This window comes from Apostichopus japonicus, chromosome 13 (genome assembly GCF_037975245.1).
Source record: "Apostichopus japonicus isolate 1M-3 chromosome 13, ASM3797524v1, whole genome shotgun sequence".
NCBI lineage: Eukaryota > Metazoa > Echinodermata > Holothuroidea > Aspidochirotida > Stichopodidae > Apostichopus > Apostichopus japonicus.
In genome coordinates this window covers 6572653-6599316 of record NC_092573.1, presented here as the reverse complement: position 1 = coordinate 6599316, position 26664 = coordinate 6572653, and the positions used below count along the sequence as shown (strand labels likewise).

Below are 26664 nucleotides of genomic sequence, written 5' to 3'. Positions count from 1 at the left end.
GTTAGGACTGATCAAAGAATGTCAACATAACTATTGTCACCTTGCTGTTCCTCTTTTAGGAAAATTGTAGTCTGTGTGATGATGCCAAGGAGGTGCTGCAGGACTTTCCAAACAAGGTAAACCTTATAGTTGTTCATAACTTCTGTCACAGACGAAAAATGTCCAGGAACACAAAACCATTAATGAAAACCATATATATGTTAAGCACACTTTGTATGTAAGCATGTATGATTCCAATCATTGTAGTTGTAAATTGGTATTAACCATTCAACCATCTAAAAGTAATGGTAAAACTATTGCATAAAAATATAGGCAAGCTGCATGATATCATACAGCATGGGCGTCAACAGGTGGGGGACGGGGGGGACATGTCCCCCCCACTTTCAAAAGTGGAGGGGATATCATATCATTTGTCCCCCCCACTTTTCAGAGCAGTTATTAAAAAAATCACATGCATATGCGCGATTTTCTATCACAATTGCTGAGCTGATTCAAGTAGAATCTAACTTAAGAATCATTATCAATAAATTGCACTGGAAATTAGAACAGTGCTTGGCCCTTTATCCCCCTTCCTCCGATATTCACCCTCCCCGCTTCGTCCGAGACCTCTGATAAAAGTTTGTGCGATGTTTGAACGATGTTTTAGAGTGTTTTGTGGAAGCACCCCTTCTCGCCAGAAATGGAATTCCCCTTGCCCTACACTGTGAATCAGAGAAAACGACGCATTTCAACTTGAAAACAAGTCGAAGACCCCACCAGGAAGGTAATATCATATATTTTAGGCCCTACAGACAGTATTCTGCCTGTATGCAGGGTATTATATGATACCAAACTACCGAAAATATTTCGTTTGAGATGGACGCTGTGTAATTCGTTTCCCTTGGTGTCAGAACGGCATCTTTCTACCAGTACTTTCTGTCGGAATTTAGTTTTGTGAGACAAAATTTCTCCTCACAGATCTGGTTCTGATGTAACTAAAAACGACTCAGGAAGGCCGTCTCCTGCGATCTAGGGGGTCTTATGTACCCGAAATTTTCTGGTACGCTACGCGCCAACCAATGGTGGCGCTCCGCTTAGATAGTATAGTGTCCCCCCACTTTCTGAAACCTGCTGACGCCCATGTCATACAGACTTACCAAAATCTTTTTCAAACAGGTTCCTTGTAGGTCATATTTTAGGGTATACAGTAGTTTGTTCATTTGTATTGTTTATGGGGAGCAATCAAAACTCAGGGAGGGATATTAGAATTTAGTTTATTCATTTTTTTATTTAGCGTAAAGCATAGCCACTGTTTACAAGCTTTGCCATTAACTTTTTTACTTTAAAGAAATTATCTACAAATAATTAATGTTAACATTTTCTATTTCAGTTTACTTTGGAAGAAGTTGATATTACAACTCCTGAGAACAAACATTGGTACAAGCAGTATAGATATGAAATACCGGTCTTCCATTTTCAAGGACAATTTCTAATGAAGCACAGAGTAGATGTAAAGTTACTAACACAGAAACTGGATGAATATTACTCTGCAATGAAATGACCAAGTCATAGATCAATAAGACAGGATGCTTAACCATAGCAAGCTTTTGAAACCTTCACAGAATGCTGAAACTACATTTTGTATCCCTGGAGAGATGGCTGTGAATGGCATTTACCAGTATCAACCATTTTAAGTATTTCATCACTGTGGTGGAGTGACAAGATGATTGCTTTTCATGTGTGGCGGGTTGATGCAAGCAATTATCGTGGCTGGAAGGATGAAGATGTGATTGATATGCGTTACAAATGCAAAGCTACTGCATACATTTCCAAACACAAAGTCTTAAGTTCACAATTGGACTTGGGTCTCATAACAGCTACTGATTCTTTAAAATATTGAAGATCCTGTAACCATGGAACTTGTGGGAGCTTATAGTTGTGTTCATCATTGAGTTTATTTATATACCAAGAATTAATAAAAAGGAACTTATAATCAAATATCTGCTTTTCAAGACTATTTATGAAGACTTTCATGTTTACGCTCGGTTTAACGTTACTAGTGTTAGGCCCGGCTTACCGTTACCAACTTATACCTGGACCTATCAAAAATAAGCCTTACAAGTGCATCACTTCTCTTTCCTCCACCTAATCTGACTGAAGCCATTCGTGTATAACTTCATTCTGGCTTCTGTGTCTCATGGAATAATTGAAGACTTTCCATTTATCAAGTCATGTAATAGCCACAGTCTGTTAAGAATTTGCTTTGAGTATTAATACCTGTAGATGGTATTGTTGATGCGATAAGATAATCATAAAATACAAGACTTAAAATAGCTTATGAATTTACTAAGAGTGAACCAACCAACATCTCTCTTGAAAGAAACAGTTCATATTTATATATGAACACGGTATTTTTAATATGGTTCATATCTATGAGGGCAATGTGGTTGTACTATTGTCATGGCGATACAAGTAGTCTTCATCCTATTCACCTCATTCAGGCAACCATGGCCTCTACATTGGATATAATTGAAAATATAATAATGCAGGGCAAAAAACACAAGAATGGGAGTTGCAAACATTGGTTTGCTTTGTCTGACAAATTATCAGTAGATTATTTTGCATTGTTATCACAGGGAGCTGCTACTCTAATGCAGCTCCCTGGTTATCAAGCCTTTGTGTTTTAGTATTCTGAATTTCTGATAGCTAAGAACTGGGTGCATTTGTAACAAAGTTATGGAAATATATATATATCATTGAAAATATACAGGTAACTTGCCTGATGAATTAGCAGATCGCCCATAGAGTTCTCTCTTGTTGTAGCTGACAACTGTCCTAATAGATCGAACAAGCTCATGTAATCTCCATTTGGTGTGGAGTTCACATTACTGTGATTTGCTTTGATGTGGCAGTGTGAAATAATTCATCTTTTGCATGGAGGACTTGCACAAATTCTCTATTCCTTTTGCAAGACATGCAGCATGGTATGTACAGAGACAGCAGAGCTGGGAGGGGTTTAACATGTTACTGCCCCCCCCACCTACCCTCAAGGTTTATGAGAAACTCAAAAGTACCTCTTCAAAAAAGTGCCCCTTTTTGTTAAAAGTGCACTTTTTGTTATTTACAAAGGGCCCTTTTGTTCAGAAATTAAGAAACCTAATTAGAAATGGTACCATTATGATGTTGAGGAGACTTTGTGGTCTATTCCCTAACATTAAACTCGCAGGTATTGCTAGCCCCCCCCCCCCCACCAGGCCCAAGATTGGACCCACTTCTGCTGCCTCTGGATATGTACTGTACAGCTGTGATCATGATGATCAGATGTGCTATGTATGACATAACCTGAAGTATACAATAAGGATATTGAGCCCTTTAATGCATACAGTATTTAAAACATATAGGATACTTCCATATTACTTAGGACTTCTGTCTGCTATGAGAGCACATGCGACGCCACTCTGAACCAGGATAGGAATGAAGCATGTAACTCACATAATACGTAAGTATGCATCGTTTACATAAGTATGTAAAGCAAGGAGGCATAAAAGGTCACACCCTAAACACCATTTGGCGAGGGCAGCATTGACGTTTGCCGACCTCTACCAAGCGGAAATTAACCAGGCTAAGGAAAAAGCACATCGGCAATGATGACATAGAAGTTAAAACACACATATGGATAGTTGGAATCGGTAAATAAATTAACCTGTCTTAAGTGAAGTCTGCTTTGTTACATGGAATAGGAATAAAAGTAAACAAAATGAAAAGTAAGAATGAGCCATTCTTTATTACCAGCTTTTGGACGGAATGTCGATACTTTAATTTAAGTAATAGAAGAAAAACAGAACTGTCTCTAATCAAAATACATTTTCAGTAAATAAATAAATTTCTTTGAATATTAATGAAAGCACAAAATATTACATTCTATTAAAAAACATATATATATTAGTTTCATATACAAAATAAACTGTACAAATGGGAAGTCAAAAATAATGATTTTTGGTTCTTTATCAATTCATTATGTGTTTTTACCATATATCTAAGATGTGGGTAGAGACACACGTTACCACTATTGCAACGTGGGAAGACAACCACAACAGATAGGTTTCAAAAATAATTGACACTTTCAGCAGCAAAGGGGTAAGCTAGCTAGCCCAGTGTTGCTACCGTACCACATGTAGTGTTATAAACCTGAAATGAAGTAGTCAAACAACTTTGCTGCATTCCAGCAGATTAAATAGCAAATTAACAAAAAAGAACCACATGGGACTCTTTAATATGCTATGTGTATTTAACCGCAGTACGTCATTCATGTAGAACATAACAGTCAAACAGTCTACTTCCAAAGTTATGAAAATGGCAAGCATCATTTTCCGACACTAAGTCAATAAACAAGAACTTTGCTTTGAATGTCCACAGCTCGCCTGTAGTCGTCGATTGCATCACGTTTCCGTCCTAGTTTACTTCTGACGTCTGCTCGCCTCTTGTGAACCATTGGATCATCCGGCAACAGTTTTAATGCTTTAGAGAAGATAAATGAAATATTACGGTGAGGTCATGATAGAGGAGGGGAAGGAGCAGAGCTTCGCGTGACTCGATCAGGCTTGTCCCCACCCCCCTGACATACAGCATGGGTGGAGGGAGGGTGGGGTGGGTGGGTGAGTGAGTGAGTAGCTCAAATGCTGTTCATCACACGTGTTCTGCAAAATGGGAGGCCCTCTACAAGGCAAAATGGTGGCACATATGCAAATGCTACAAATTGCTGTAACAATGTATCAATTTTAAGGTCACTTCATAAAGTAACATACTTGCATTGTGTGTGAAATTTCAAAATGCCTTCTCAATTTTGTGACACGCATCTCATAAAATGAGGGTCAATGGAACCTACCAGTGGTGTAATCTTAAGGGTCAATGGAACATACCAGTTCGTGTAATCTTAAAGGTCAATGGAACCTACCAGTGGTGTAATCTTAAGGGTCAATGGAACCTACCAGTGGTGTAATCTTAACATTCAATGGAACCTACCGGTTGTGTAATCTTAATGGTCAATGGAACATACCAGTTGTGTAATCTTAAAGGTCAATGGAACCTACCAGTTTGTATAATCTTAATGGTCAATGGAACCTACCAGTTGTGTAATCTTAATGGTCAATGGAACCTACCAGTTGTGTAATCTTAAGGGTCAATGGAACCTACCAGTTGTGTTATCTTAAGGGTCAATGGAACCTACCAGTTGTGTAATCTTAAGGGTCAATGGAACCTACCAGTTGTGTAATCTCTTTCCGCCAATTCATACTGCCGTAGAGATGCAAATAGATTTGCTCTGTTGAAGAATATGTGAGCAGAGTAAGGACTGAGAGATGCAGCGTGCTGGAAATCTTCCAGAGCACCCCTAGCATCTCGTAGAAGCACCTGGAAAGAAGTAAGAAAGAGTCACTTCAGCAGATCGAATCATGAACACAAAAATAATACTGTTTAGTTGTGCTTAATGCACTACTATTAGCCAATCAGGATTAAGCACCCTTAATGCACTACTATTAGCCAATCAGGATTAAGCACCCTCAATGCACTACTATTAGCCAATCAGGATTAAGCACCCTCAATGCACTATTAGCCAATCAGGATTAAGCACCCTTAATGCACTACTATTAGCCAATCAGGATTAAGCACCCTTCATACACTACTATTAGCCAATCAGGATTAAGCATTCAAACACGTTGGAATGATATTCATATGCAGATGACCCACCAAAAAAATACTAATGTGGGGAATTTCTTTCTTTACCTCTTGATGTAAAAGGCTTCATGGTATTTTAAAGGATTTCAGGTTCAGCCATGTGTAAATGTCTTCAAAAGATAATATACAACCAACAGTCTTCATACTTTATATAGACAAAAAGAAAATTCAAAATTGATAACAATAATAAGCCCCCTCTACCCTGAACGTACCCTTGTGATGGCTCTGTTCAGGACTGCAGCCTCATCATTGGGGTTGAATTCAAGTGTCTTGTTGTAGTAATGATTCGCCTAAAGGAAATAATAGCACATTATAACAAATGACAAATGGAGCAACCAAAATGAGAGGTAAAATTTCACATTTATGTAAACACTTCTGCTATTTTGTAAACTAAGTGAGTTGCTTGCATTTCTAAAGTTAGGCAGTGGAGGTTCTATCAGGTTGAATATAAGTATTATGAAACTATTACTTCTTGCCCCCAATGGTATAATAAGTTGATAATTAATCTTAACATTTAAACAACAACTACAACTCTATCCCAGTTCAAAGCATATTTGACTTTCTTATTTATTTTTGTGGGGGGGGTGGGTGGGGGGGCAAGGGTATGAGGTATCATGTCGGCATTTCATAATTAATCTTAACACTTAATTGACAATTACAACTCTATCCCATTTCCCAGCATATTTGAATTACTTTGTAGTTTTTTTGGGGGTGGGGGGGGGGGGTGGTAGGAAGGGTTGTGAGGTATCACATTGATAATCTTAACACTTTAATGACAATTACAGTTTAATTCCTTAGACTATTTTCTGTCTTTTGCATTTTTTTTTAGAGAGTGGTGGGGGGAGGGGGTTGGGCAAGGGTATGAGGTATGATTTCTGCACTATTCACATTTTACCTGTAGCTTATTTACAATTACCTGAATGAATTGTCTATTTTGGAAGTAAAGGTTAGCAGCATTAAAGTACGCTAATGAGTATGTCGGATCTATCTTGATAGCATTCTGGTAGTCATTCATCGCATCGGTCGAGTCTCCCACAAACTGCTCGACTACGCCCCTATTGGTGTGCAGCTCTGCGGTGGGAATTATCCTCAGGGCGGCGTTCAAATCTTTCAAAGCGGCCGCTGGGTCACTCATCTGTAAGCAGACAATCGCTCTTCCTTCGAGAGCCGGCTGGAAATCTGAGAAGGCAACCAAAAAAAATGGAGCAAAAGTTGTGATTTTTCCGTAATCCAGAAAGATTCTTACATAAGGCTCACGGCAGTCCCGACCTTGCTTAAATACACAACAATCAATGCAACTATCTGAACAAAAGAGAAATAATGACTTCAATCAAGAAACAACTAACACTACACTTGTAATAGATTTAGAATGAAATAAACAAATTTCTATGCATATATCAGCATATCCATGGATAGATATTGGATGGTTCCAAAGACATGTGCAGGAGTAAAGTCAAGGAAGAAGCCGAAATAGGCAAACACTTCCATTCCGTTACAGAATGGACAAAAGGTTGTTTCATTGGATGCTTTGATGTTCATGAAGCAGATATAAGACTCACTCGGGTTGGCAATTAAGGCTGCAGTGAAGTGGTTCCAGGCCTGCTTGAATTTGCCACATACTTGCAGATTGTAGCCCAGTGCTACCCTTGCTTCTAGGCTCTGTGGATTTAGATGCAAGGCCCTCTCACAGTCTCTCCTGTGTGTACAGAGAATAATATAATAATAATAATTATAATAATGCAGTAGATTTATATAGATTTATATATTGCTTTTAGCTAAGTAGTATGTAATTAATTAACGTTTTGGGTTCCAACTTTTTGAGTGTATTTAGTTATATCCCAAGAAGAGTAAGAGGGGAATTTGTCGCGTGTCCCTGACCTTTAACAAAAGTGCAGTCCTTGAACAGGTAAGTTTTGAGAGAGCGTTTTGCAGGAGTTCACAGATATTAGGCTACAAATATGTGATGGTATGTTCCATGTCGCTGGAGCTGCGACAGACAACGAGGGGTCACCGGACGTGGTACAGAGCAAGCACTGTGAAGGTGATTGCTGATAGCGAGAAGGCTGGTATTCCGACAAGAGATCAGTCAGATGTATTGGACAATGCTGAGTAAGGCCTTGTAAGGGAGCAATGCGGTCTCGTATTTCGCATGGTCTAGAATAGGAAGCCAGTGAGGTTCTTGAAAAATTGTTTTGATGTTTAGACTTTTCCAAAGTCTTCCCCGACCACCCACCCTCTCTCTCCTCTCAAACTATTCAGCACAAATCGTTGAAAGAAAGTGTGTCATTCTTTTCTTTATACTCCCTACGCTCATACTTTAATATGTTAATATTCTTTGTCCTACTGTTAACCTCTGGATGGTTATTGAAATGTACCGTGTAAATGTCTCTTATACCTCACTGAGGTGATGTGGAGAAATAAACTGGAACTGAAACCCAAACTACAGGTCTCAAAACAGTTTGAAAACGAAAGAAAAAAAAATATTGGTAACAAAGTGGTCAATGGAATAAAGTATCTCCTTGTGTGGAGGTGATTTGTTTCCTCAAATTTTTAATAAAGTGTGTGTTGCCGTTGACTAGTTTTCAGCCAACGTGTTATCGATTAAATCAATATAATCAGTCCCCAGGTATAAAATATTTTGTGGTTTTATATCTAGAAAAAATATGGGTGACTTTGGGATATCAAGAACTAGGTTGATAAGGAAACAAGGTCAGAGAAAAGCAGGGTTATACCCATGTGGGGAGCAAAAATAAAAATCAGAATAATTATGAGAATCTCGTAGATTGACAAAAATACTTGAAAACAGAAGCACAAGGTGGTGGGCGACACAGATGGTCGATGGAACTGCAGCATAGACACGTACCTTGCAAGGGTAATGGTAACCATGTGGCCATAGTCCATGAGGGCGCTGGCCCGACCCAAATACGCTTCCAAGAAATAAGGATTCACCTGCAGGGCCTCCGTGTAGATCTTCACAGCCTCTTCCAATCTATTTAGTCTGTCGATGAATATTCGATAAAAGTTCATGATTATTTCACGATATGATACATTAGAGAAAAATTGAACAGTTATACAGTTTGAATTAAACGTACTAATGTAAATCTCATCAAATTCTCAAGGAATGTTTTTTCTTTTCAACTGAATGAGGCAAAGTATCAAGTGACCTGTACCTCAAATGATTAATTTACTATTAAACAGTGGTTATTTGTGAGAATGTAGTCTGCTCTAAATATGATTTCGGATTTAGCTCAGAGGGTAACGCCGGTGCCTTCCAATCATAAGGTTCCCGGTTCGAGTCACTCCAAGATTAATGTATCCAGTTACAGAGTTGTTGACAATTGACAATTCATAATCATGGACGTTAAATATGAATCTAAGAGACTGACTTCGGTCAGCTTGCGGCTTTGATAAGCCAATGAGGCTTCTTTGTGAGTTCCTGCTTGCAGGAGGATCTAAAAAACATACAATACATAAATACATACATGATTTATTATATGTGGTTTATGGTTAGGACAGTACAAATCTACACATTATCTGTCATTTTCATCTTTACTCCCTTTGGTCATATTCTATCTGCAAGTAACGAAGCCTTCAGAGGTCTTTTGACATCACAAGAAGTGATTGCTAGTGTGATGTCCTTTTAACTCTTAAAACTAAACAAACATTGGGATGAAATTGCTTTATCATCTAAATAGAATACTACTATCGGTATATAATGTACTGAATTAACCAAAATATGTAATTCAAAATAGTCTGCAAAATACCACGTTTACAACTAACAGGTAGTTTTTGTTTCGTAAAATGATGATAATGTTAAATACATTTTCTATGAGAGAAAAAAAAAAATCCAGAACCCAGAAAATTATCAGGCTTAATGGTTCATTGCCTCATAAGTTTGGATATTGTATACGGGATCACTTGATTGATAGAGCAACTAGTCAAGTACCAGTAAAACCAGTAAAAAAGCTCCAGATAACTTGCAAAGGTAATACCTTTCTGAAAGTTGATTGACAGATTACAGTTACTAGTGGAAAAACCCTCTCAATCAATTAAAATAGGTCACAGAAAAACCACTCATCAAAAGATATGGTTGAGTTGAAAGTTTACAAGGTTTCCAGATTTTGACCTCTGTTGACTGAAAATGACCTTTCAATCAGCATCGTATTTGGGTAGGAGCAGTTTTGATGTCCCCGAGTGGAGAATTGAACAGTGTTGAGCCGTATAATGCAATAGCATATGATTACTGCTTTTCAAACAGGTAGTAATATAGGTAGGCTGGCTACTTGATAAGATCACATACTCAGGAAATTGGTAACAGAAAACAGCAAACACAAGTTTGTTTGCTACCTGTCAAGGGAGTGGGCACTTCACAAGATGTCCCATAAAAACAAACTTACTTGTGACAGCAGATGGCAAGTGTGTGTCTAATCTTTGGATCCCTGGGGTTAACCTGGGGTTGAAATAAAAGAAAAGTAAAATATATAGTTAATGACGACATTCATGTCAGCACTCATTAATTAGTGTCACAATCAGGGATTAGGTTCAAGGATACAATGCAAATTAGGCAATCATGAGGATATCCATAAAGAATAATATTGTAACCTTTAAATGTATTCATGGTATTGCGCCACACTACTGGGGGTGAACTTGTTCAAAGTTATACCCCAACTCGCCGTCTGCGCTCTAGCACCCAATCATTGCTCTCTATGCACCCTGTGTCCACTAAATCTTATGACGAGCGATCTTTCCAGTACTCCTCAACCCTCCTTTGGAATAAACTCCCACTCAACATCAAGAATGTCGTGTCTGTGGAGATGTTCAAAACTGTTTTTAAGACACACCTGTTTTCATTGTTATAATTGTTTTGTTTACTCTTATTGTATATTGTGTACATATCTTTCACTGTCTTTTGTACAGCACGGCGAGACTTTATTGTAAGTTGCTCTATATAAGAACTGTTTATTATTATTATTATTGTTAACCCTGGATATACCTTGACTGCCTGCAGGAAGTCTTCTCTGGCATTCTTGTAATCTTTCTGTGCTAGATACATCAGACCTCGATTGATCAGTACCTAGGGAAAAAGTAGAGAGATAGTCAACACTTGTAGTCATATCAACAGTTTGATTGAAAAAGTCTTTCAAAATTACTTTAAATAACAACTTTTCACAAATGAGTGTGAATTTACATATAATATCAAACTTAAAAAATGTCAAACAAACTATGTAATGTATTCTGGATGTTTGAAGAAACATTTTCCAAATGAAAAGGCCATCAGTTTAAGAACAAAGCCTACCAGGTGGTTTCAGTCCTCACGATAAAGAGTTGATAAATCAGTGTTCACAAAAAAGAGCTGATAAATCAGTGTTCACGATAAAGAGCTGATAAATCAGTGTTCACAATTAACAGCTGATACATCAGTGTTCACATTAAAGAGCTGATAAATCAGTGTTCACAATTAACAGCTGATACATCAGTGTTCACATTAAAGAGCTGATAAATCAGTGTTCACAATTAACAGCTGATACATCAGTGTTCACATTAAAGAGCTGATAAATTAGTGTTCACAATTACGAGCTGATAAATCAGTGTTCACGACAAAGAGCATTACTGTTCCTTACTTTCAAGGCATTCTCCTCTCCAAGCATTAACACAATCCCATAATCCCTCTGTGCTCTGTCAAAGTCTCCCGTGGTGTGGAAGCATACAGCTCGGTTAAAGTAAGCCAATGAACATGCTGTGTCTAGATCAATGGCCTTGGACAGATCCATGATAGCAAGCTGGTATGCTTGGATGTAATACTTCAGTGCACCCCTGTAGAAAAGAAATGAAAGAAAGAACATTAAATTTTACACACACTGCTTTATCTTCTACAAGAAAATTGCTCATTTCATATAAAGGCACCCATTTACCACCTTCTTTAAAACTTCCCCTTACCTCGATCTTCATGAAAACCATCCCTTCCCCCAATCTAATCGGGACGTATAATGTTCAACTAAAGGAAATGTTTCAATTTTGACCGACTTAAACGATGTATTTAAATCAATGATGAAGTTAGTAGTACAATGAACAGATATGACATTTTGAGATAAAACTTATCCCCAACAAAACCATTTTGTCTTTGATAAGAGTATGTGTCTTAATATGAGGTTGTGTCTTAAATAAGAGACTGTGTCTGAAATAAGAGGTTGTGTCTTAGATAAGAGGTTGTGTCTTAAATAAAAGGTTGTGTCTTAAATAAGAGGCTGTGTCTTAAATAAGAGGTGTCTTAAATAAGAGGTTGTGTTTTAAATAACATTTTAACGCAATAAAATTTGCCTCAAATAGATAAAAATATTAAAGATTTAGAGCTCTTCTTTCAGGATAACTTAATCAACATATTATATCCACATGATACAGTATGAAAATTAACAGGTCATGTTTGTCAAGGTAGAACGAAGAAATTCCATTCGTTTCAGGGATCGATGGACAAGGTTCTTAGCAGACATTAAAGTAAGGCATAACATTCTTCCTTCTATTTGAGACCACTACAGGCTCACAATTTCATACTTTACTTTGTTATGTTTAATACTATGTTACCATGGTGAGATAGAGGAGCTAAGGCTAATGTTACCACATCAAAACTAAACAAAACAACAGAAAATGAAAGAAATTAAAAGAAGAAGAAAAACACAAACACACATAGAAATGCAAACACATAAACAATTATTCAAAAAACTAAGGGAGCTATTACAACCCCCCCCCCCCCTACAATTCCTAACTTGACACCTCATGTTTTGGAAGACTGACCTGTAGATTTGATTCGAGGAGTGAAAATGGACAAAAAGTCATCACAAAATTTCCACATTTAATAAGTAAGTTACATGTACCTGTAGAGATAAGCCCTGACACTTTTTGGCTGCAGCCCAACTGCCTTGTTATGATTGATCTGAATAAGTAACAAGTACCTGTAGAGATATGCCCTGACACTATTTGGCTGCAGCCTAACTGCCTCGTTACAATTGAATATTCCTTTTGAATAACGCTTCTTCATCCCGTAATATGCAGCTCGGCTCAGATATGCTTGGAACAACTCCGGATTCAGGGACAATGCTCGGTTGAAGTCCAAAATGCCTTTGTTTTGCCTCAGTTTCATTCTAGTCAAGCCTCGTTGGTAATATGCCTAAAGAATGATAAAAATTGCAACAATAAAAGAACAAATTCATTGGTATCAATTTTTTAAGGGTCAAGAAAAATGTTTAAATATCATGAAGACATACTTAGGTATTTCATTCAAAAGTTAATTCTGGACAAATAAGGGGCAGGGAATACATGCAGCAAGATTGTATAGCACAGCACAAGCAAGTAAAGCCTGCTACAATTCAGTTTTTATCAGACAATTTCCAAAGAATATCACTGGAGTATTACAATGTTAATCTCTAAACATCTTAGCACATACAGACCGAGGGTTTGGAACCCTAAGTAGGCTAACTTCAAAATTCAAATCATCTATTCAACGAAATGTATCATAAAAATCAAAACGTTCCTCCTGCTCAGTTATAAATATGAGTAAGAAATTTATTAAAATATGTAAAAGAATATACAAATTTAGGAAGTATGTAAAGGTATGCCAAAAAATGTAGGAAGTGTAAGAGATGTATAAAGTGAAGAAAATATTCAAATAAAAATTCGTAAAAGTATGTAGAAAGAGGCTGAAAAGTGTCAAAATGTGCAAAACTAGAAATAGGAACAATTAAAACTAAAGAGAAAATAACGACACCCGTTATGACGAATTAAATAATTTCACAGCCCTATGTTTTTAAATTAGAATTAACATATATTATATACTTTTTAAGAAAAAGTCACCCAGGAAAGAACCTGGGCACGAAAACCAAACTACCAAACGACTGATCCGCTCTCAGCCCCAGTCCCCTTGCATCGGGACTGTGACTGTGTGATCATCGTCAGGTGTGTATCACCATTCCCTAAGGGAACAGATACTACACATATATTATATACATCTTCAGAGACAGATCACAATTAAGGACAGATTGGTTTCTGGTATAATAAAAACTAAATATAAACAATAATACAGGAGGAGGGTAAATGACATCACCATACAAGACAATAGATAAGACTAAAACAAAGGGGGCTTTCATGAAAACCACAGTTATTTGTATTACCTCTGGGTACTCATTGTTGATCCTAATGGCACAGTTGAAAGCTTCAAATGCCTTGAGATGGTTTGGAATCTCTGTGTGACACATTCCAATCAAGTAATACACCTCTGCGGCCTCCGCAGGCCACGATTGCCGATCATTCCAGGGTTTCTGGTGGAGGGTAAATATTAATAACGGTATATCTTATTATTAGGACATGCACAAGATTTTACCTTATACTAACTGCTGCATACTATAGGCATAGTATGTACAACGAATAAAGTGAGTGGCTAGCAGCTTGTGATAACTACATGGAACAGCATGGTAGAAGTTCCATCTTTATTTGTTTCTAACTTTAATTAATTTAAAGACAGAATAGAAACCAAAGTAAAGATTGAAGGATAAGTAACTAGCTCCCTGTCAATTGAGAAAGTATTCAAACTTTTAGAGATTTTAAAGAGTTATTTAAATTTTCAAGTAAGCTAGATGGATGAAAATGAGCAGTTTTACAAACATCAAATATCATTGTTCACAAAACATAACTTAAGGTTTGAAATAGAAAGCAGAGTTTGTTTATTTATGACAAATTTTATACGCTGTCATTATGCCTATTACAAACTAAATGCATGTTTTTTTTGTGAAAATATTTTTAGTTTTTTTACAGAAGGAATAAAGCACCATTTCTTCAAATGAACTAAATGTGAACTTTATTAAAACAATGCATTAGGGCTGTACAAAGTAAGTAAATGAATTGCGACTATACTTGAATTAAAAGCCTCCTCTAGAGTTTAGAGGAATTGATATGGGATCACATCTTGAACTCAATGTGCTGACGTCACATACCGCATTATACTGGTTTCCTGTATTTTTCCTAAATGAATATTTTTAAATATAATAATAATGTAATAAATTACATTTATATAGCGCTTAATACAGTATTTCAAATAGCTTTACAAAGTAGGAAAGAGACAAAGGAAACCAAGGGGAAATAAATACAAAAAAAAATAGGAATCAAACAGAAATGTTTTAAGTTGTGTCTTGAAATGCAAAGGGAGGGAGAGTCACGAACATGAAAAGGGAGTTTGTTCCAAAGAGAAGGCGCAGAGACAAACACTAACCATGAACTCTAAAGCATTCTCTAAACTCTCGACTGCTTCTCTGTACTTCTTAGCCTTGATCTGTGTCTTCCCCAGGAGGATGTAAGATGGAGCGTTAGGCTGAACCTTGACCGAGTTAGTCAAGACATCAATCGCCTTCTTATAATTCTGCAGGAAGGACTGAACTGCAGCCTGCTGGGTAGGTGACGAACCAAGACCATGACTCAGCCCTGAAGCATGTCTGGAAATAATGAGATAATGTATCAATGTCATAGATAATGTATCAGTGTCATAGATAATGTATCAATGTCATAGATAATGTATCAATGTCATAGATAATGTATCAGTGTCATAGATAATGTATCAGTGTCATAGATAATGTATCAGTGTCATAGATAATGTATCAATGTCATAGATAATGTATCAGTGTCATAGATAATGTATCAGTGTCATAGATAATGTATCAATGTCATAGATAATGTATCAGTGTCATAGATAATGTATCAATGTCATAGATAATGTATCAGTGTCATAGATAATGTATCAGTGTCATAGATAATGTATCAGTGTCATAGATAATGTATCAGTGTCATAGATAATGTATCAATGTCATAGATAATGTATCAGTGTCATAGATAATGTATCAGTGTCATAGATAATGTATCAATGTCATAGATAATGTATCAGTGTCATAGATAATGTATCAATGTCATAGATAATGTATCAGTGTCATAGATAATGTATCAATGTCATAGATAATGTATCAATGTCATAGATAATGTATCAGTGTCATAGATAATGTATCAATGTCATAGATAATGTATCAGTGTCATAGATAATGTATCAGTGTCATAGATAATGTATCAGTGTCATAGATAATGTATCAGTGTCATAGATAATGTATCAATGTCATAGATAATGTATCAGTGTCATAGATAATGTATCAGTGTCATAGATAATGTATCAATGTCATAGATAATGTATCAGTGTCATAGATAATGTATCAATGTCATAGATAATGTATCAGTGTCATAGATAATGTATCAATGTCATAGATAATGTATCAATGTCATAGACAAAGTTGTATATACAAAGGATCAACACAGAAGCAGATGTAGGGTGAAGACTGAACTGCAGCCTGTTGGGTAGGTGAGGAACCCAGACCATGACTCAGCCCTGAAGCATGTCTGGAAATAATGAGATCATGTATCAATGTCATGTGACTAGAATAGACTAGGGTGCGTATACAACAGATCGACACAGAAGCAGAGGTAGAGTGAAATTAAGCTCTGAATACTTTGCCTAAGCCTTGCCCCCCCCACCCCACCCCCCTCTTGCAAGATGACAACAATGGTAGTGCAGGATGCCTAACATTAAGGTTTAAATTTGTATCAGCTAAGAATCAATAGACTATCTCCATCTCTTTCCTTTCAATGACACAAGTATATAAGTGTATTAGATTCTAAGTAAAAATATAAAATATAATCAACAGATGGAATTAAATACAAAATGTGCAATGAACTTACTTGACACAGAAACTTGCCAATTCTAGGTTCTTCATCTTGAGCAGGACCCGGCCTCTATACATGTAGTAATGTTGCTGATCAGGTCTCAGGTGAATGGCACTCGTGAAATCCTTCAAGGCATGTCTGGACTGATCGAGAAACAGAGAAGATAGAATTCACAGACAGAATAGTGAGAGAGACACTATTTATATCCAGAAAAAACATTCACTAGATAAACTTATTGATTAATTGATTGATTGATTAATTATTTACTACTACATAAAACTTGTGTATTGGTTCTTATTTTATTATTTATTATGTCATCATACGATATCAATGATTCCAGGGAGGGGAGGGAGGGAGGCAGGGAGGGAGGGGAGGGAGGGGAGGGGGAGGGACATGATGGAGAAGTGAGGAGGGAGGGGGAGGGACAGGAGAGAGATGGAGAAGGGCTGGATTTAAAGTTTTGAATGGTAAAATTACTTTCATTTCTTAACACCACTTTAACTGTCCTAATATGAAACATTCTGAATACTAAAAGCTAACACTTTTAGTAGAAGAAATCCTAAGTTGATTGTAAAAGATCATAAATATAACTTACTTTGTGTATCTTATTGTAGGCTTCCCCACGACACACAAGTGCTCTGTCATAGGTCGGATCAACTTTTATAGCACTGGTAAACTTTTGGATCGCTCTGTAAACGAGATGCAGATTAAAACAAAAATTGAGACTGAAGGCATCCAAAAAAGAAGAGAAAAAAAATCTTTTGTTATACCACTCATCAATGTACAAAAGTGCATAATACGGTGGCCTAATAGGTACATGGGGGGGGGGGCCGGGGGGGGAGGGTCCCAAATCTCAAAATTTTTACTTGTTATCTCAAACATTTTGAAATTTTATCTCAAACATATTGCATTTTTTTATCTCAAATTTTTGTCTTTCCTATGTCTCTATCAAGCCACCGTAGCATACACCCAAAGGTTACGTTAAACCAAAAAAAAAGTGTTTAAGCCCTTACTTGTAGTAGTTATCCAGTTTGTTCATGTAAATGAGTCCCATATTTACGTAAGCCGCAGACATGTGCTTGTTCAGCTTGAGGACGTTCTCAAAGTCGCTGATGGCGTCCCGGTGCTTTCCCATCTCTACGTACAAGATGCCGCGATGGAAGAACGCCATCAAGTTGTCCAGGCTGTCATCCAATACAATGGAAACACTGAGATCCTGGAGAGCCTGCTTGGGACTGGCCTTACGGAGCAGACAACCTCGGTGGTAGAACGCCACGCTGTTCCGCGGATCCAGATGGATGGCAGCAGACAGGTCCCCTACCGCCTCCACGTACATGCCCTGTTTGGCAAAAGCCCGTCCTCTGTAGGTCCTCGCCATGGCATTCTTAGGTTCCTGTAGTAGCATCTCGGTGAAGTCTTTAATAGCGGCCATCCAGTTTCTAGATGAGATGGGGAGGAAAAAGAGGTTTCACACACTATCCTCTCTTCTCACTGGCTGACAGATTCATCACAACAAAATGTAATTACGTTTGTTTGCAAAATAAAACGGTTCTTAGTCTTTAGCCTTTTAATACTATATTGTAGCTGACCGTCCACACGTGAAGTCAAGATCAGTATCGCATCCTAAAGTGATGCATTTGACTGGTTATTAATCTAATTATAGTACTATGATGTCAGCTAGGATCCATCTACATACACAGAGAAGAGACTTTATCATTGTAGATCTCCATAGATAACAATAACCTTAGCATGGTCCATCTACATACACAGGGAAAAGATTTTATCATTGTAGATCTCCATAGAAAAAAATAACCTTAAAATGGTGCTGGTTGCACTACATGTGAACATTCACTTTCCTACAGTGAATTGATACAGCTGGCTAGAGCAGTCTCAAGGATACATTTCATCGAATAATAATTTATTCAATATACAAACCTGATTGGGTGTATATCCCATTCTTAAACAAATAATACAGAACTGCATACAAGACATTTACTTTTTCACTGTGAATTGATACAGCTGGCTGGAGAAGTCTCAAGGATACATTTCATAGTGTACTAATTTATTCAATACACAAACCTGATTGGGTGTATATTCCATTCTTAACCAAATTATACAAAACTGCATACAAGACATTCGCTTTGCCTTATATCCATACAAGCATGGACTGTTGCAAGTCGTGGGACTCACTTGTTATTGTTGAACTGATAAAGCCCTCGTTTAAAGATTGCCTCTGTTCTGCTGGGCATGAGACGACTAGCCTCCTTATAATCTTCCAGTGCAAGGAGCATTTCATCCTTCTGTGCAACAAGAAACAATGAAAATACAATACTCTATAACAAAATGCTCTAATCTATCATATCTTCACTTTGCCCCCCCCCCCCATCTCCCTCGCTCCCCCTTATTTACAATTCCCAAGTTACTAAGGTTTGCAGGTACAATCCAAAGAGATAAAGTTGGAAAACCTTTCCTGGGAGTTTTTTTGACACAGGCCCCTCAACTATGGAGGCCCTAAGGCACATGCTTTGGCATACCTGCCTGTTACATAACCCAGCAGTGAATGTAGGTTGTATGTATCCTTTCCTTAAACAACTACTTTTAACAGAAGTGAATATGCCAAGCATTTCTATATCTATGGAAAAAAAAAGTTTACCAAATTAAAATAAAAAATATATCTGATAAATCTGATTTGTTAAAATTAATCTTGTTCTATTCTCTTAAGAAGACTTTTTGTCCACAAGGGCAAAGTGTACCAAATTGAAATAAAAAATATATCTGATAAATCTGATTTGTTAAAATTAATCTTGTTCTATTCTCTTAAGAAGACTTTTTGTCCACAAGGGCAAAGTGTACCAAATTAAAATAAAAAATATATCTGCTAAATCCTATATTTTAAATTAATCTTGTTCTATTCTCTTAAGTAGACTTTTTGTACAAAAGGACAATGCTGTTTGTCCAAGAAGATTAAGGTTTTCTTAGAAAGTATGATTGTGTTTAGTATGAACAAAACAAGTTACTCTTTGCAAACAAAACCTCAGATATTTCTACTGACATCAAAATGATATAGTCTTCTCTTAACCTCTCCACAAACCTTAAAGGGTCAACCCTGAATGACACTGCCCACCAGGGATGGAAAGCCATAAAATGATCTTTAATTCTCTCACAAACTTGATATGATTGCAAAACTTAAATTTCAGCTACCAGAGTTGGTTTGGTTTTCTTACCTTTTCATACATTTCTGCTCTTTTGTAGTATGCTTCATAGTCATCAGGTGTCAGTTTAATTGTCTGAGTGTAGTTGACTATCGCCATGGTAATATCACCCTGTTGTTTGAAAATCTCGGCTCTAAGAAGATCAACAACGACACAATCGATATATTAACATACCAACTTTCATCAATCTCGTAAAACTTAACATCTCACCCTCTCCCAAGTAATTACTTGTATATCAACATTTGCCCATCTTTTTTGACATTTTGTGCAATGTCTATTTGCACATATTATTCGTATGACCTTTGTGTACTATTTATCTACATTGATTGTTATTAGTAATGTCATAATTTGATATCAATCAACGCATAAATAAATAAAGCTTTTGACAATAATACTGTAGTCAAACATAAAAATATATAAGCTTTTTCAAAATGGTTCCCATGACAATATTTTCATTTTCAAATTACAGGTAAACCTACAAGTTAATTTCAAGGTGGAAAAAAAAAAAAATTCTTGGTAATAAGATTTATTCTAAATCATATAGTTTAATATGTAAAGAAACTAATCATATCAAGGTTTGCTGTTTCTTTCTTTATCTATCACTCTATGCCCTATAATTTGTCTGAACCTCTGAATCTCAGTTTAACCTGAAAAAACATTGCTTGCAATACTGCCAAATTACTGTCCAATTCATTTTTATTTTACTACATCTATGCATCAATTCATTCTGTGCCTGATTCATGGGATTTCCATGACATTCCAGCAAGTTTTTTGGAGAACTTCTGAAAGACTGTTTCATTTTCTAAGATGTGTGGACTTGTCTCTGTTGTGCTGTTGTCTCTATTCATATTATTATTATTATTACACCGGTGCTTATATAACGCAAAATCCCAGGGTTCAATGCGCTTAACAAACCGTATACAAAATAAAAAATACAATTGAATACACTTAACCATACGTTTGTATGAAGTAAAACATCTTTAACACTGATTTGAAAGTGCTGATAGAGGTAAGGCTTTGTATTTCTGACGGTAACTTGTTCCACAACAACGGTGCGACATGGCTAAAAGCTTGCTCCCCATCTCGCTTGTTTGATCTATGAGTTGTGAGAGCAGGAGTATATTGTCTACTTACCGTGACTTGTAAGCTCCTACATGGTCTTTATTGATTCTGAGGATGATATTCAGGTCCTCCAGGGCCTTGAGAGGTTTATCCTTCAACAGGTAGAGCAGGTGTCTATGCCAGTATGCATCTAACATCTGAGGCTCTAACTCTATAGCTAAATTCAAATCATCCCAGGCATTGCTAATCTTTCCCATCTAATATTAGAAAATAAAAATTGTATAAATAATTTTAGAAAGGTTATATCTTGCGCTGTCACCAACCGGTCAGTCGAGGTCATTGAATGCAAGTATTAGGCTTTTGCCAAGAGGTCAGAGCATCTTCCAACGTGTGAAGAAAGAACACCAGGTAGTACTAGATTTAGACTATCTTTGTGAGGAGATACAAAGCTAATGTTAAATAAATAAATAAATAAACAACATTGCCACCACAAAACAAATTTCCCTCATCAAACAAAATAAAAGTATTGCTCATTGAATACTCAAAATCGTCACTTTTTGACTTTTGCTGTTCATGTAGATAATTTAGATTGTTTTTAAGACAAATAGAGGGAGACAGTCTGTTTTCTGTTAGTTAGGTTTGGTATAATCATTTTTCAAGCTTCTTTAATCTCAAGTTTCTACAATCTCAGCAGGACACTTTACTCTGTGGTTCATAAAGTACTTTGAGCCCTAACAATTAAGTAATACATCATCAGATCACATGACAAACATAATTTCTCATCCCGTCTCTTACAGCTTATTTTCACCTTTGATTACAAAAGCAACAGAAACTGTCCTCTTTTCTGCTTACCTTGCGGTAGAGGGCACCTCTGCGGGCTATATCAAATGGAAGTGGTCTGGTTGCTTTGTTTAGTTCATCAGTCAGCCGTAACACCTCATCATGAAGATCCTAATATAGAGGGAAGGAATGTCAAGAATGATATCGGGAAAATTGAAAAATATCAAGGGTAGACGAAATAGTGTTCTGTACGTCGAGGAATTGTTTCATATAAATATCCTTTTGATGATTCTATGATACTTGCAGTGTCCCTCTACTATCAACAGAGCGGTTTGATTCGAGTCCTAACGCTGTCAGACGATCAACGCCGTCGATGTAGTTGCTACTGATGCAAGTTTGAGAAGTCTTCTTAGTTCCCTTAAAATTGAAGACTCACCCAAAACCGTGTGCTGCCCTCTGAAAAAAGTTAACTTTCCATTGCTTGCAAGTGAAGTTTTTGCTTGTCGCTACAAAATGCAGACAGTAATGAAATGTGATACCTTGTTATCTTTAGCTGCACCTGAGCTGTCCATCGCTGCTATGTACACTGTGTGGGTATTGACCGCAGCCTGTATGTATTGGCTGTACACTAGTGTCTAATTACCGACGGTAGCAAGCTGTGTGTGTATTTTCTGGGATCGATGATGGTGTCTATCACTTCTGATACACCTCATTCGAAATTAGGTCAGATTACCGACACCAGAAGTTTCTTTGTGCGCTAGTCATCACTACCTTTAAGCACACAAAAGAATTGAAGGTCGAACAAGAAACTCAAACTTGGAGCATAAAGAGTGCACATCACTGACGATATGACAGATCTGATGGGAAGTATACTAGAGTATACTAGGTGGTCGGAATCTTCCTAGTGAGGTTCAAACCAGCTGCTGTAAGGGAGAAGGACTTACCTCAAAGACCATGCGGTCTTCATCGTTGGCTAACAAAGGCTCCAGAGTGTCGATATTAACGGACACGACGCTACTAGCGATGGAATGTCTCCTAGATGAATGAAGAGAAAAAGAAAAAAAATTATCTTCTAGTGTTATGGTTACAAGAAAAATCTTTAATTCTAAACTACCACTCAAGAACAAAAAACAATCTTTAGAACCATTATATTTGTCCGTATTCTTTTGTTTTCTTTCCGGAAAACCTATGGGACATCTTTAATATAATTTTATTCCTCATGGGACATTTTCTCTTCTCATTTCAAGTATCACAAATTAAAGATATGACCATGTTGTATTAACAATAAAATTACCAACAGTAAATACTATGTTATTAAATCCTTTAAAGTTAACTACATCCTGTGAAACACATTTAGAAACCTGTATTGCCTTCAATCTACCATTTATATATATACTTACTTTTCATCTGGTACTGGGGCAGGGGACCCCTGGGCACGGTGATTCTCACCATCTGCTTCTTCACCATCACTGATGTAAGGACTCTCTGCGAAGACCTCCTCGAACCACTCGTCCCAAATCCCACGCACCCACTCTCTAGTGTCTGAAGTATCTTCCCTGTGAAAAACCAACACAAAGAAGATAATAAACGCACCCAGAAGTTAAGTATTGATCATGTCAGTTACCTTTGACATATATATACCAAAGACCAGCATCACTATCTTTAAAGTTAATCTCTCCTCAAAATGAAACAAGTTTAATGTTTGGTTTTTCTTCTGTAACCAAACATTCCCATACATGGTCCTCCATGTGTGTAATCTATGCTATAGCAATATATTTTCTACATGAGTACTGATCAATGCAAACTTTGACTACTTCTCTTTCCAACAATGAATGGTGAGTTCATGGGTTTCTTGAGTAGTATTTAAATTCATACATGATGTTGAGTCACACAGCGCTCAGTATCCCCTTTTAGAGGATGATGAGTATTTAAATACTTTACTTAGTAACCTAGAGAATTACTAAGGGCTCAGATTTCAGACTTTCAAACAGTTGCTTTGTCTTTCTGCATCCATCACAAAAGTCATATTACTTCAGAATAAAGTTAAAACATACAATTATTTCTATTTATGTGGACTTTCTTCCCATCTCTCTTTTGTCTTTACTAACGATTGCCAAGGTAACTAAAACCCATGTGACCTTTCAAAATGAGTTAAAAATTAGAAGTTACCAAGATCTGTACCCCTCCCTTCCCAATTCCCCCCACCCCACCACCCCCACCCCACATACACAGATATATTAGCATACATTTCTTGTTAAATTGTTGCATAACTGTTAAAACACCTCCATCAAAGGCTTCAAACTTGACACCAATTTTTTATGCTTTTTTTGCTGAAAGCAAACTCTATGAATTATGCTAAAGTCTACAACACTTTTCATACAAAACCTATCAAGGCCCAAGCTTAGGTTTTGTGTGAGAGAGAATGCAGGTAAGACTAGCTATTGACAGCAGGTAGTCAGGTTATTCCTAACTGACTCGTTAGTCAATAGTATAGGCCTACAGGCAATAGTATAGGCCTACAGGCACTAGTCAGGTTATTCCTAACTGACTCTTTAGGTATTAAAGAGGCATTCATACTAAAGAGAAACATGGGAGGCTATCTGATTGGATGTGTACAGTATGGTATGGTTTATTTACTGCAATGCACCAATGTCCTATAAGTAACACATGGTGCATAAATCAAAGGAAGATGAATGTACTTTGTTTTATATTTAGAAATTAAGAAAACTTTCAAGAAAGGATCAGCTTACCTGTCTCTGTGTTTTGCTATAAAGTCATCAAATTTAAGCGCACGTGGTAAACTAGGCCTCCTGGGAAACCGAACGCTCCTGCAGATTAAGAATGATTACCAAACTTCCTTGAATACAAATTAGGTGAGTTTATCTAATTCTCCTTTAATTCGTCATCTTCTTGCAAAAGTTGGGTAATCATTGCAAAGAGAATTAAACGTAACAATACCTCTCTCACTTAATTTTAAATGCTATGGCCAGCCATATGTGACATTCAGCCACATGGTATTTGGCTTTAAAATGAAAAGATGTACATAAGTTAGCAATCTAGCTAACACTTGAACTTAATTTTTTTTTTTTTTTTTGCTTTGTCAGTTTCGGGTTCTGTTACAGTGTAAGGCTATGTACACATGAAACAATATCCAGATGCCACCACCTGTACACCCAAAATCACATGTAAATGGATTGCAACTATCCAGATGGCACCACCTGTACACCTACAATCACATGTAAATGGATTGCAACTACTCAGATGCCACCACATGTACACCTACGATCACATGTAAATGGATTACAAAGTGTCCATATGCCACCACCTGTACACCTACAATCATATGTAAATGGATTACAAAGTGTCCATATGCCACCACCTGTACACCAACAATCTCATGTAAATGGACTGCAGCTACTCAAATGCCACCACCTGTACACCTACAATCACATGTAAATGGATTACAAAGTGTCCATATGCCACCACCTGTACACCGACAATCTCATGTAAATGGATTGCAACTACTCAGATGCCACCACATGTACACCTACAATCACATGTAAATGGATTACAAAGTGTCCATATGCCACCACCTGTACGCCTACAATCACATGTAAATGGATTACAAAGTGTCCATATGCCACCACCTGTACACCGACAATCTCATGTAAATGGATTGCAACTACTCAGATGCCACCACATGTACACCTACAATCACATGTAAATGGATTACAAAGTGTCCATATGCCACCACCTGTACACCAACAATGTCATGTAAATGGATTGCAGCTACTCAAATGCCACCACCTGTACACCTACAATCACATGTAAATGGATTACAAAGTGTCCATATGCCACCACCTGTACACCGACAATCACATGTAAATGGATTGCAGCTACTCAAATGCCACCACCTGTACACCTACAATCACATGTAAATGGGTTACAAAGTGTCCATATGCCACCACCTGTACACCGACAATCTCATGTAAATGGATTGCAACTACTCAGATGCCACCACCTTTACACCGACAATCACATGTAGGTAGACAGATAACAAACAGAAATATGTAGAAGCTGGCCACGTTCAGCTGACCTAACACACATCAGAAATGAAAGTAACCGTTTTTCAAACATAAAGTAGAAAACTAGGCCATAATCTAACTATGTTCTGTAAGAGAATCCTAGATTCTCCTCCTAGCTGATTTGTATTAATAGTTTGTTTCTGTCAGTCTGTACTTGCTACACAGACGTTGGTGTCTTCCTGTTACTCTTATTTCTATTTCTTTGCCCTTTTTTCTGTATCAATATTCTTCTCTTGTGTACATTGCCATCTTGGCTACTACTATGTACATTTTACAACAACATTTTACATTTTATTTCTTCATACTTTAAGACAAACTGAGGCAGATAGGGAATACATTCACACATAATTTGTTTGACAACTCACCTGGGCATCTTAAACTCTTCCTCCAGGGGTAGCCTTTTTTCTTCAAAACTGTGTCGTCTACAAAAACAAAATAAGAGGGGCAGCAAATGACTTGAGAGAGTAGTAAAACCTAACTATTAATATTAAGGAAAAAATATTGACCAGGAATAAGTTTTTTAATGAACGTTGAACAGGAATAAGTTGTTTAATGAATGTTGTTGAAGCTGAACAAAGACGAATATGTGCATTACAAATATCCAAACGATTAAGAATATTATAAATTTGAATAATTAAGGGCACATGAAAGGAAAAATATGTTGACAATTACTGAAATGAAAAAGAAAAATGGTAGTATTTATTGCTATCATGATATAGAGCTACATAAATTACATAAAGGGGAAACAGTTATATTTTGTCTAATGACTGTCACTGGGTTGAATTAATTCCAAAATTCTGATATTTTGTACCATTCACATTACCAAAAAAAAAGGTTTGATTTACAGTTATCTATTAATTAATAGACAAAGCATGATTATGAATAACATTTAAGGATGGCTTTAGGGTCAAAATTAAATTTGATATTTCATGGACCTTTAAAATACATTGCTAGTACACTGCAGTCCAGGTTTGTTTTCTATAACACTTTTAATTTTTGCGAAATGACCATTTAAACAAGTGAATGTCATCTACTAAAGTGACTGGACTATGTAGTCTAATGCACAG

General features: G+C 36.9%; 1 protein-coding gene across 8 annotated transcripts in view; it reads right to left on the bottom strand.

The window, feature by feature from the left end:
• Positions 1 to 3746: 3746 nt before the first annotated feature.
• The window catches only part of LOC139978485 (uncharacterized), a 42757-nt gene continuing 19839 nt past the window's right edge, over positions 3747 to 26664 (bottom strand). For 7 of the 8 annotated variants that reach the window (XM_071988758.1, XM_071988762.1, XM_071988763.1 and 4 more), the window contains 23 exons: positions 25963 to 26019; positions 24263 to 24340; positions 22913 to 23068; positions 22457 to 22547; positions 21585 to 21683; positions 20805 to 20989; positions 19683 to 19803; positions 18649 to 18758; positions 17472 to 17897; positions 17054 to 17147; positions 16474 to 16601; positions 14969 to 15188; positions 13875 to 14021; positions 12582 to 12874; positions 11334 to 11526; positions 10706 to 10786; positions 10110 to 10162; positions 8576 to 8710; positions 7272 to 7408; positions 6629 to 6891; positions 5925 to 6002; positions 5241 to 5388; positions 3747 to 4497 (listed from right to left, as the gene is read on the bottom strand). In XM_071988758.1, the coding sequence (XP_071844859.1) occupies positions 4361 to 4497; positions 5241 to 5388; positions 5925 to 6002; positions 6629 to 6891; positions 7272 to 7408; positions 8576 to 8710; positions 10110 to 10162; positions 10706 to 10786; positions 11334 to 11526; positions 12582 to 12874; positions 13875 to 14021; positions 14969 to 15188; positions 16474 to 16601; positions 17054 to 17147; positions 17472 to 17897; positions 18649 to 18758; positions 19683 to 19803; positions 20805 to 20989; positions 21585 to 21683; positions 22457 to 22547; positions 22913 to 23068; positions 24263 to 24340; positions 25963 to 26019 (3430 nt within the window). In that variant the 3' untranslated portion in view covers positions 3747 to 4360. The remainder of the gene's footprint in view (positions 4498 to 5240; positions 5389 to 5924; positions 6003 to 6628; positions 6892 to 7271; positions 7409 to 8575; positions 8711 to 10109; positions 10163 to 10705; positions 10787 to 11333; positions 11527 to 12581; positions 12875 to 13874; positions 14022 to 14968; positions 15189 to 16473; positions 16602 to 17053; positions 17148 to 17471; positions 17898 to 18648; positions 18759 to 19682; positions 19804 to 20804; positions 20990 to 21584; positions 21684 to 22456; positions 22548 to 22912; positions 23069 to 24262; positions 24341 to 25962; positions 26020 to 26664) is intronic. The other variant, XM_071988764.1, reaches the window with a different exon arrangement.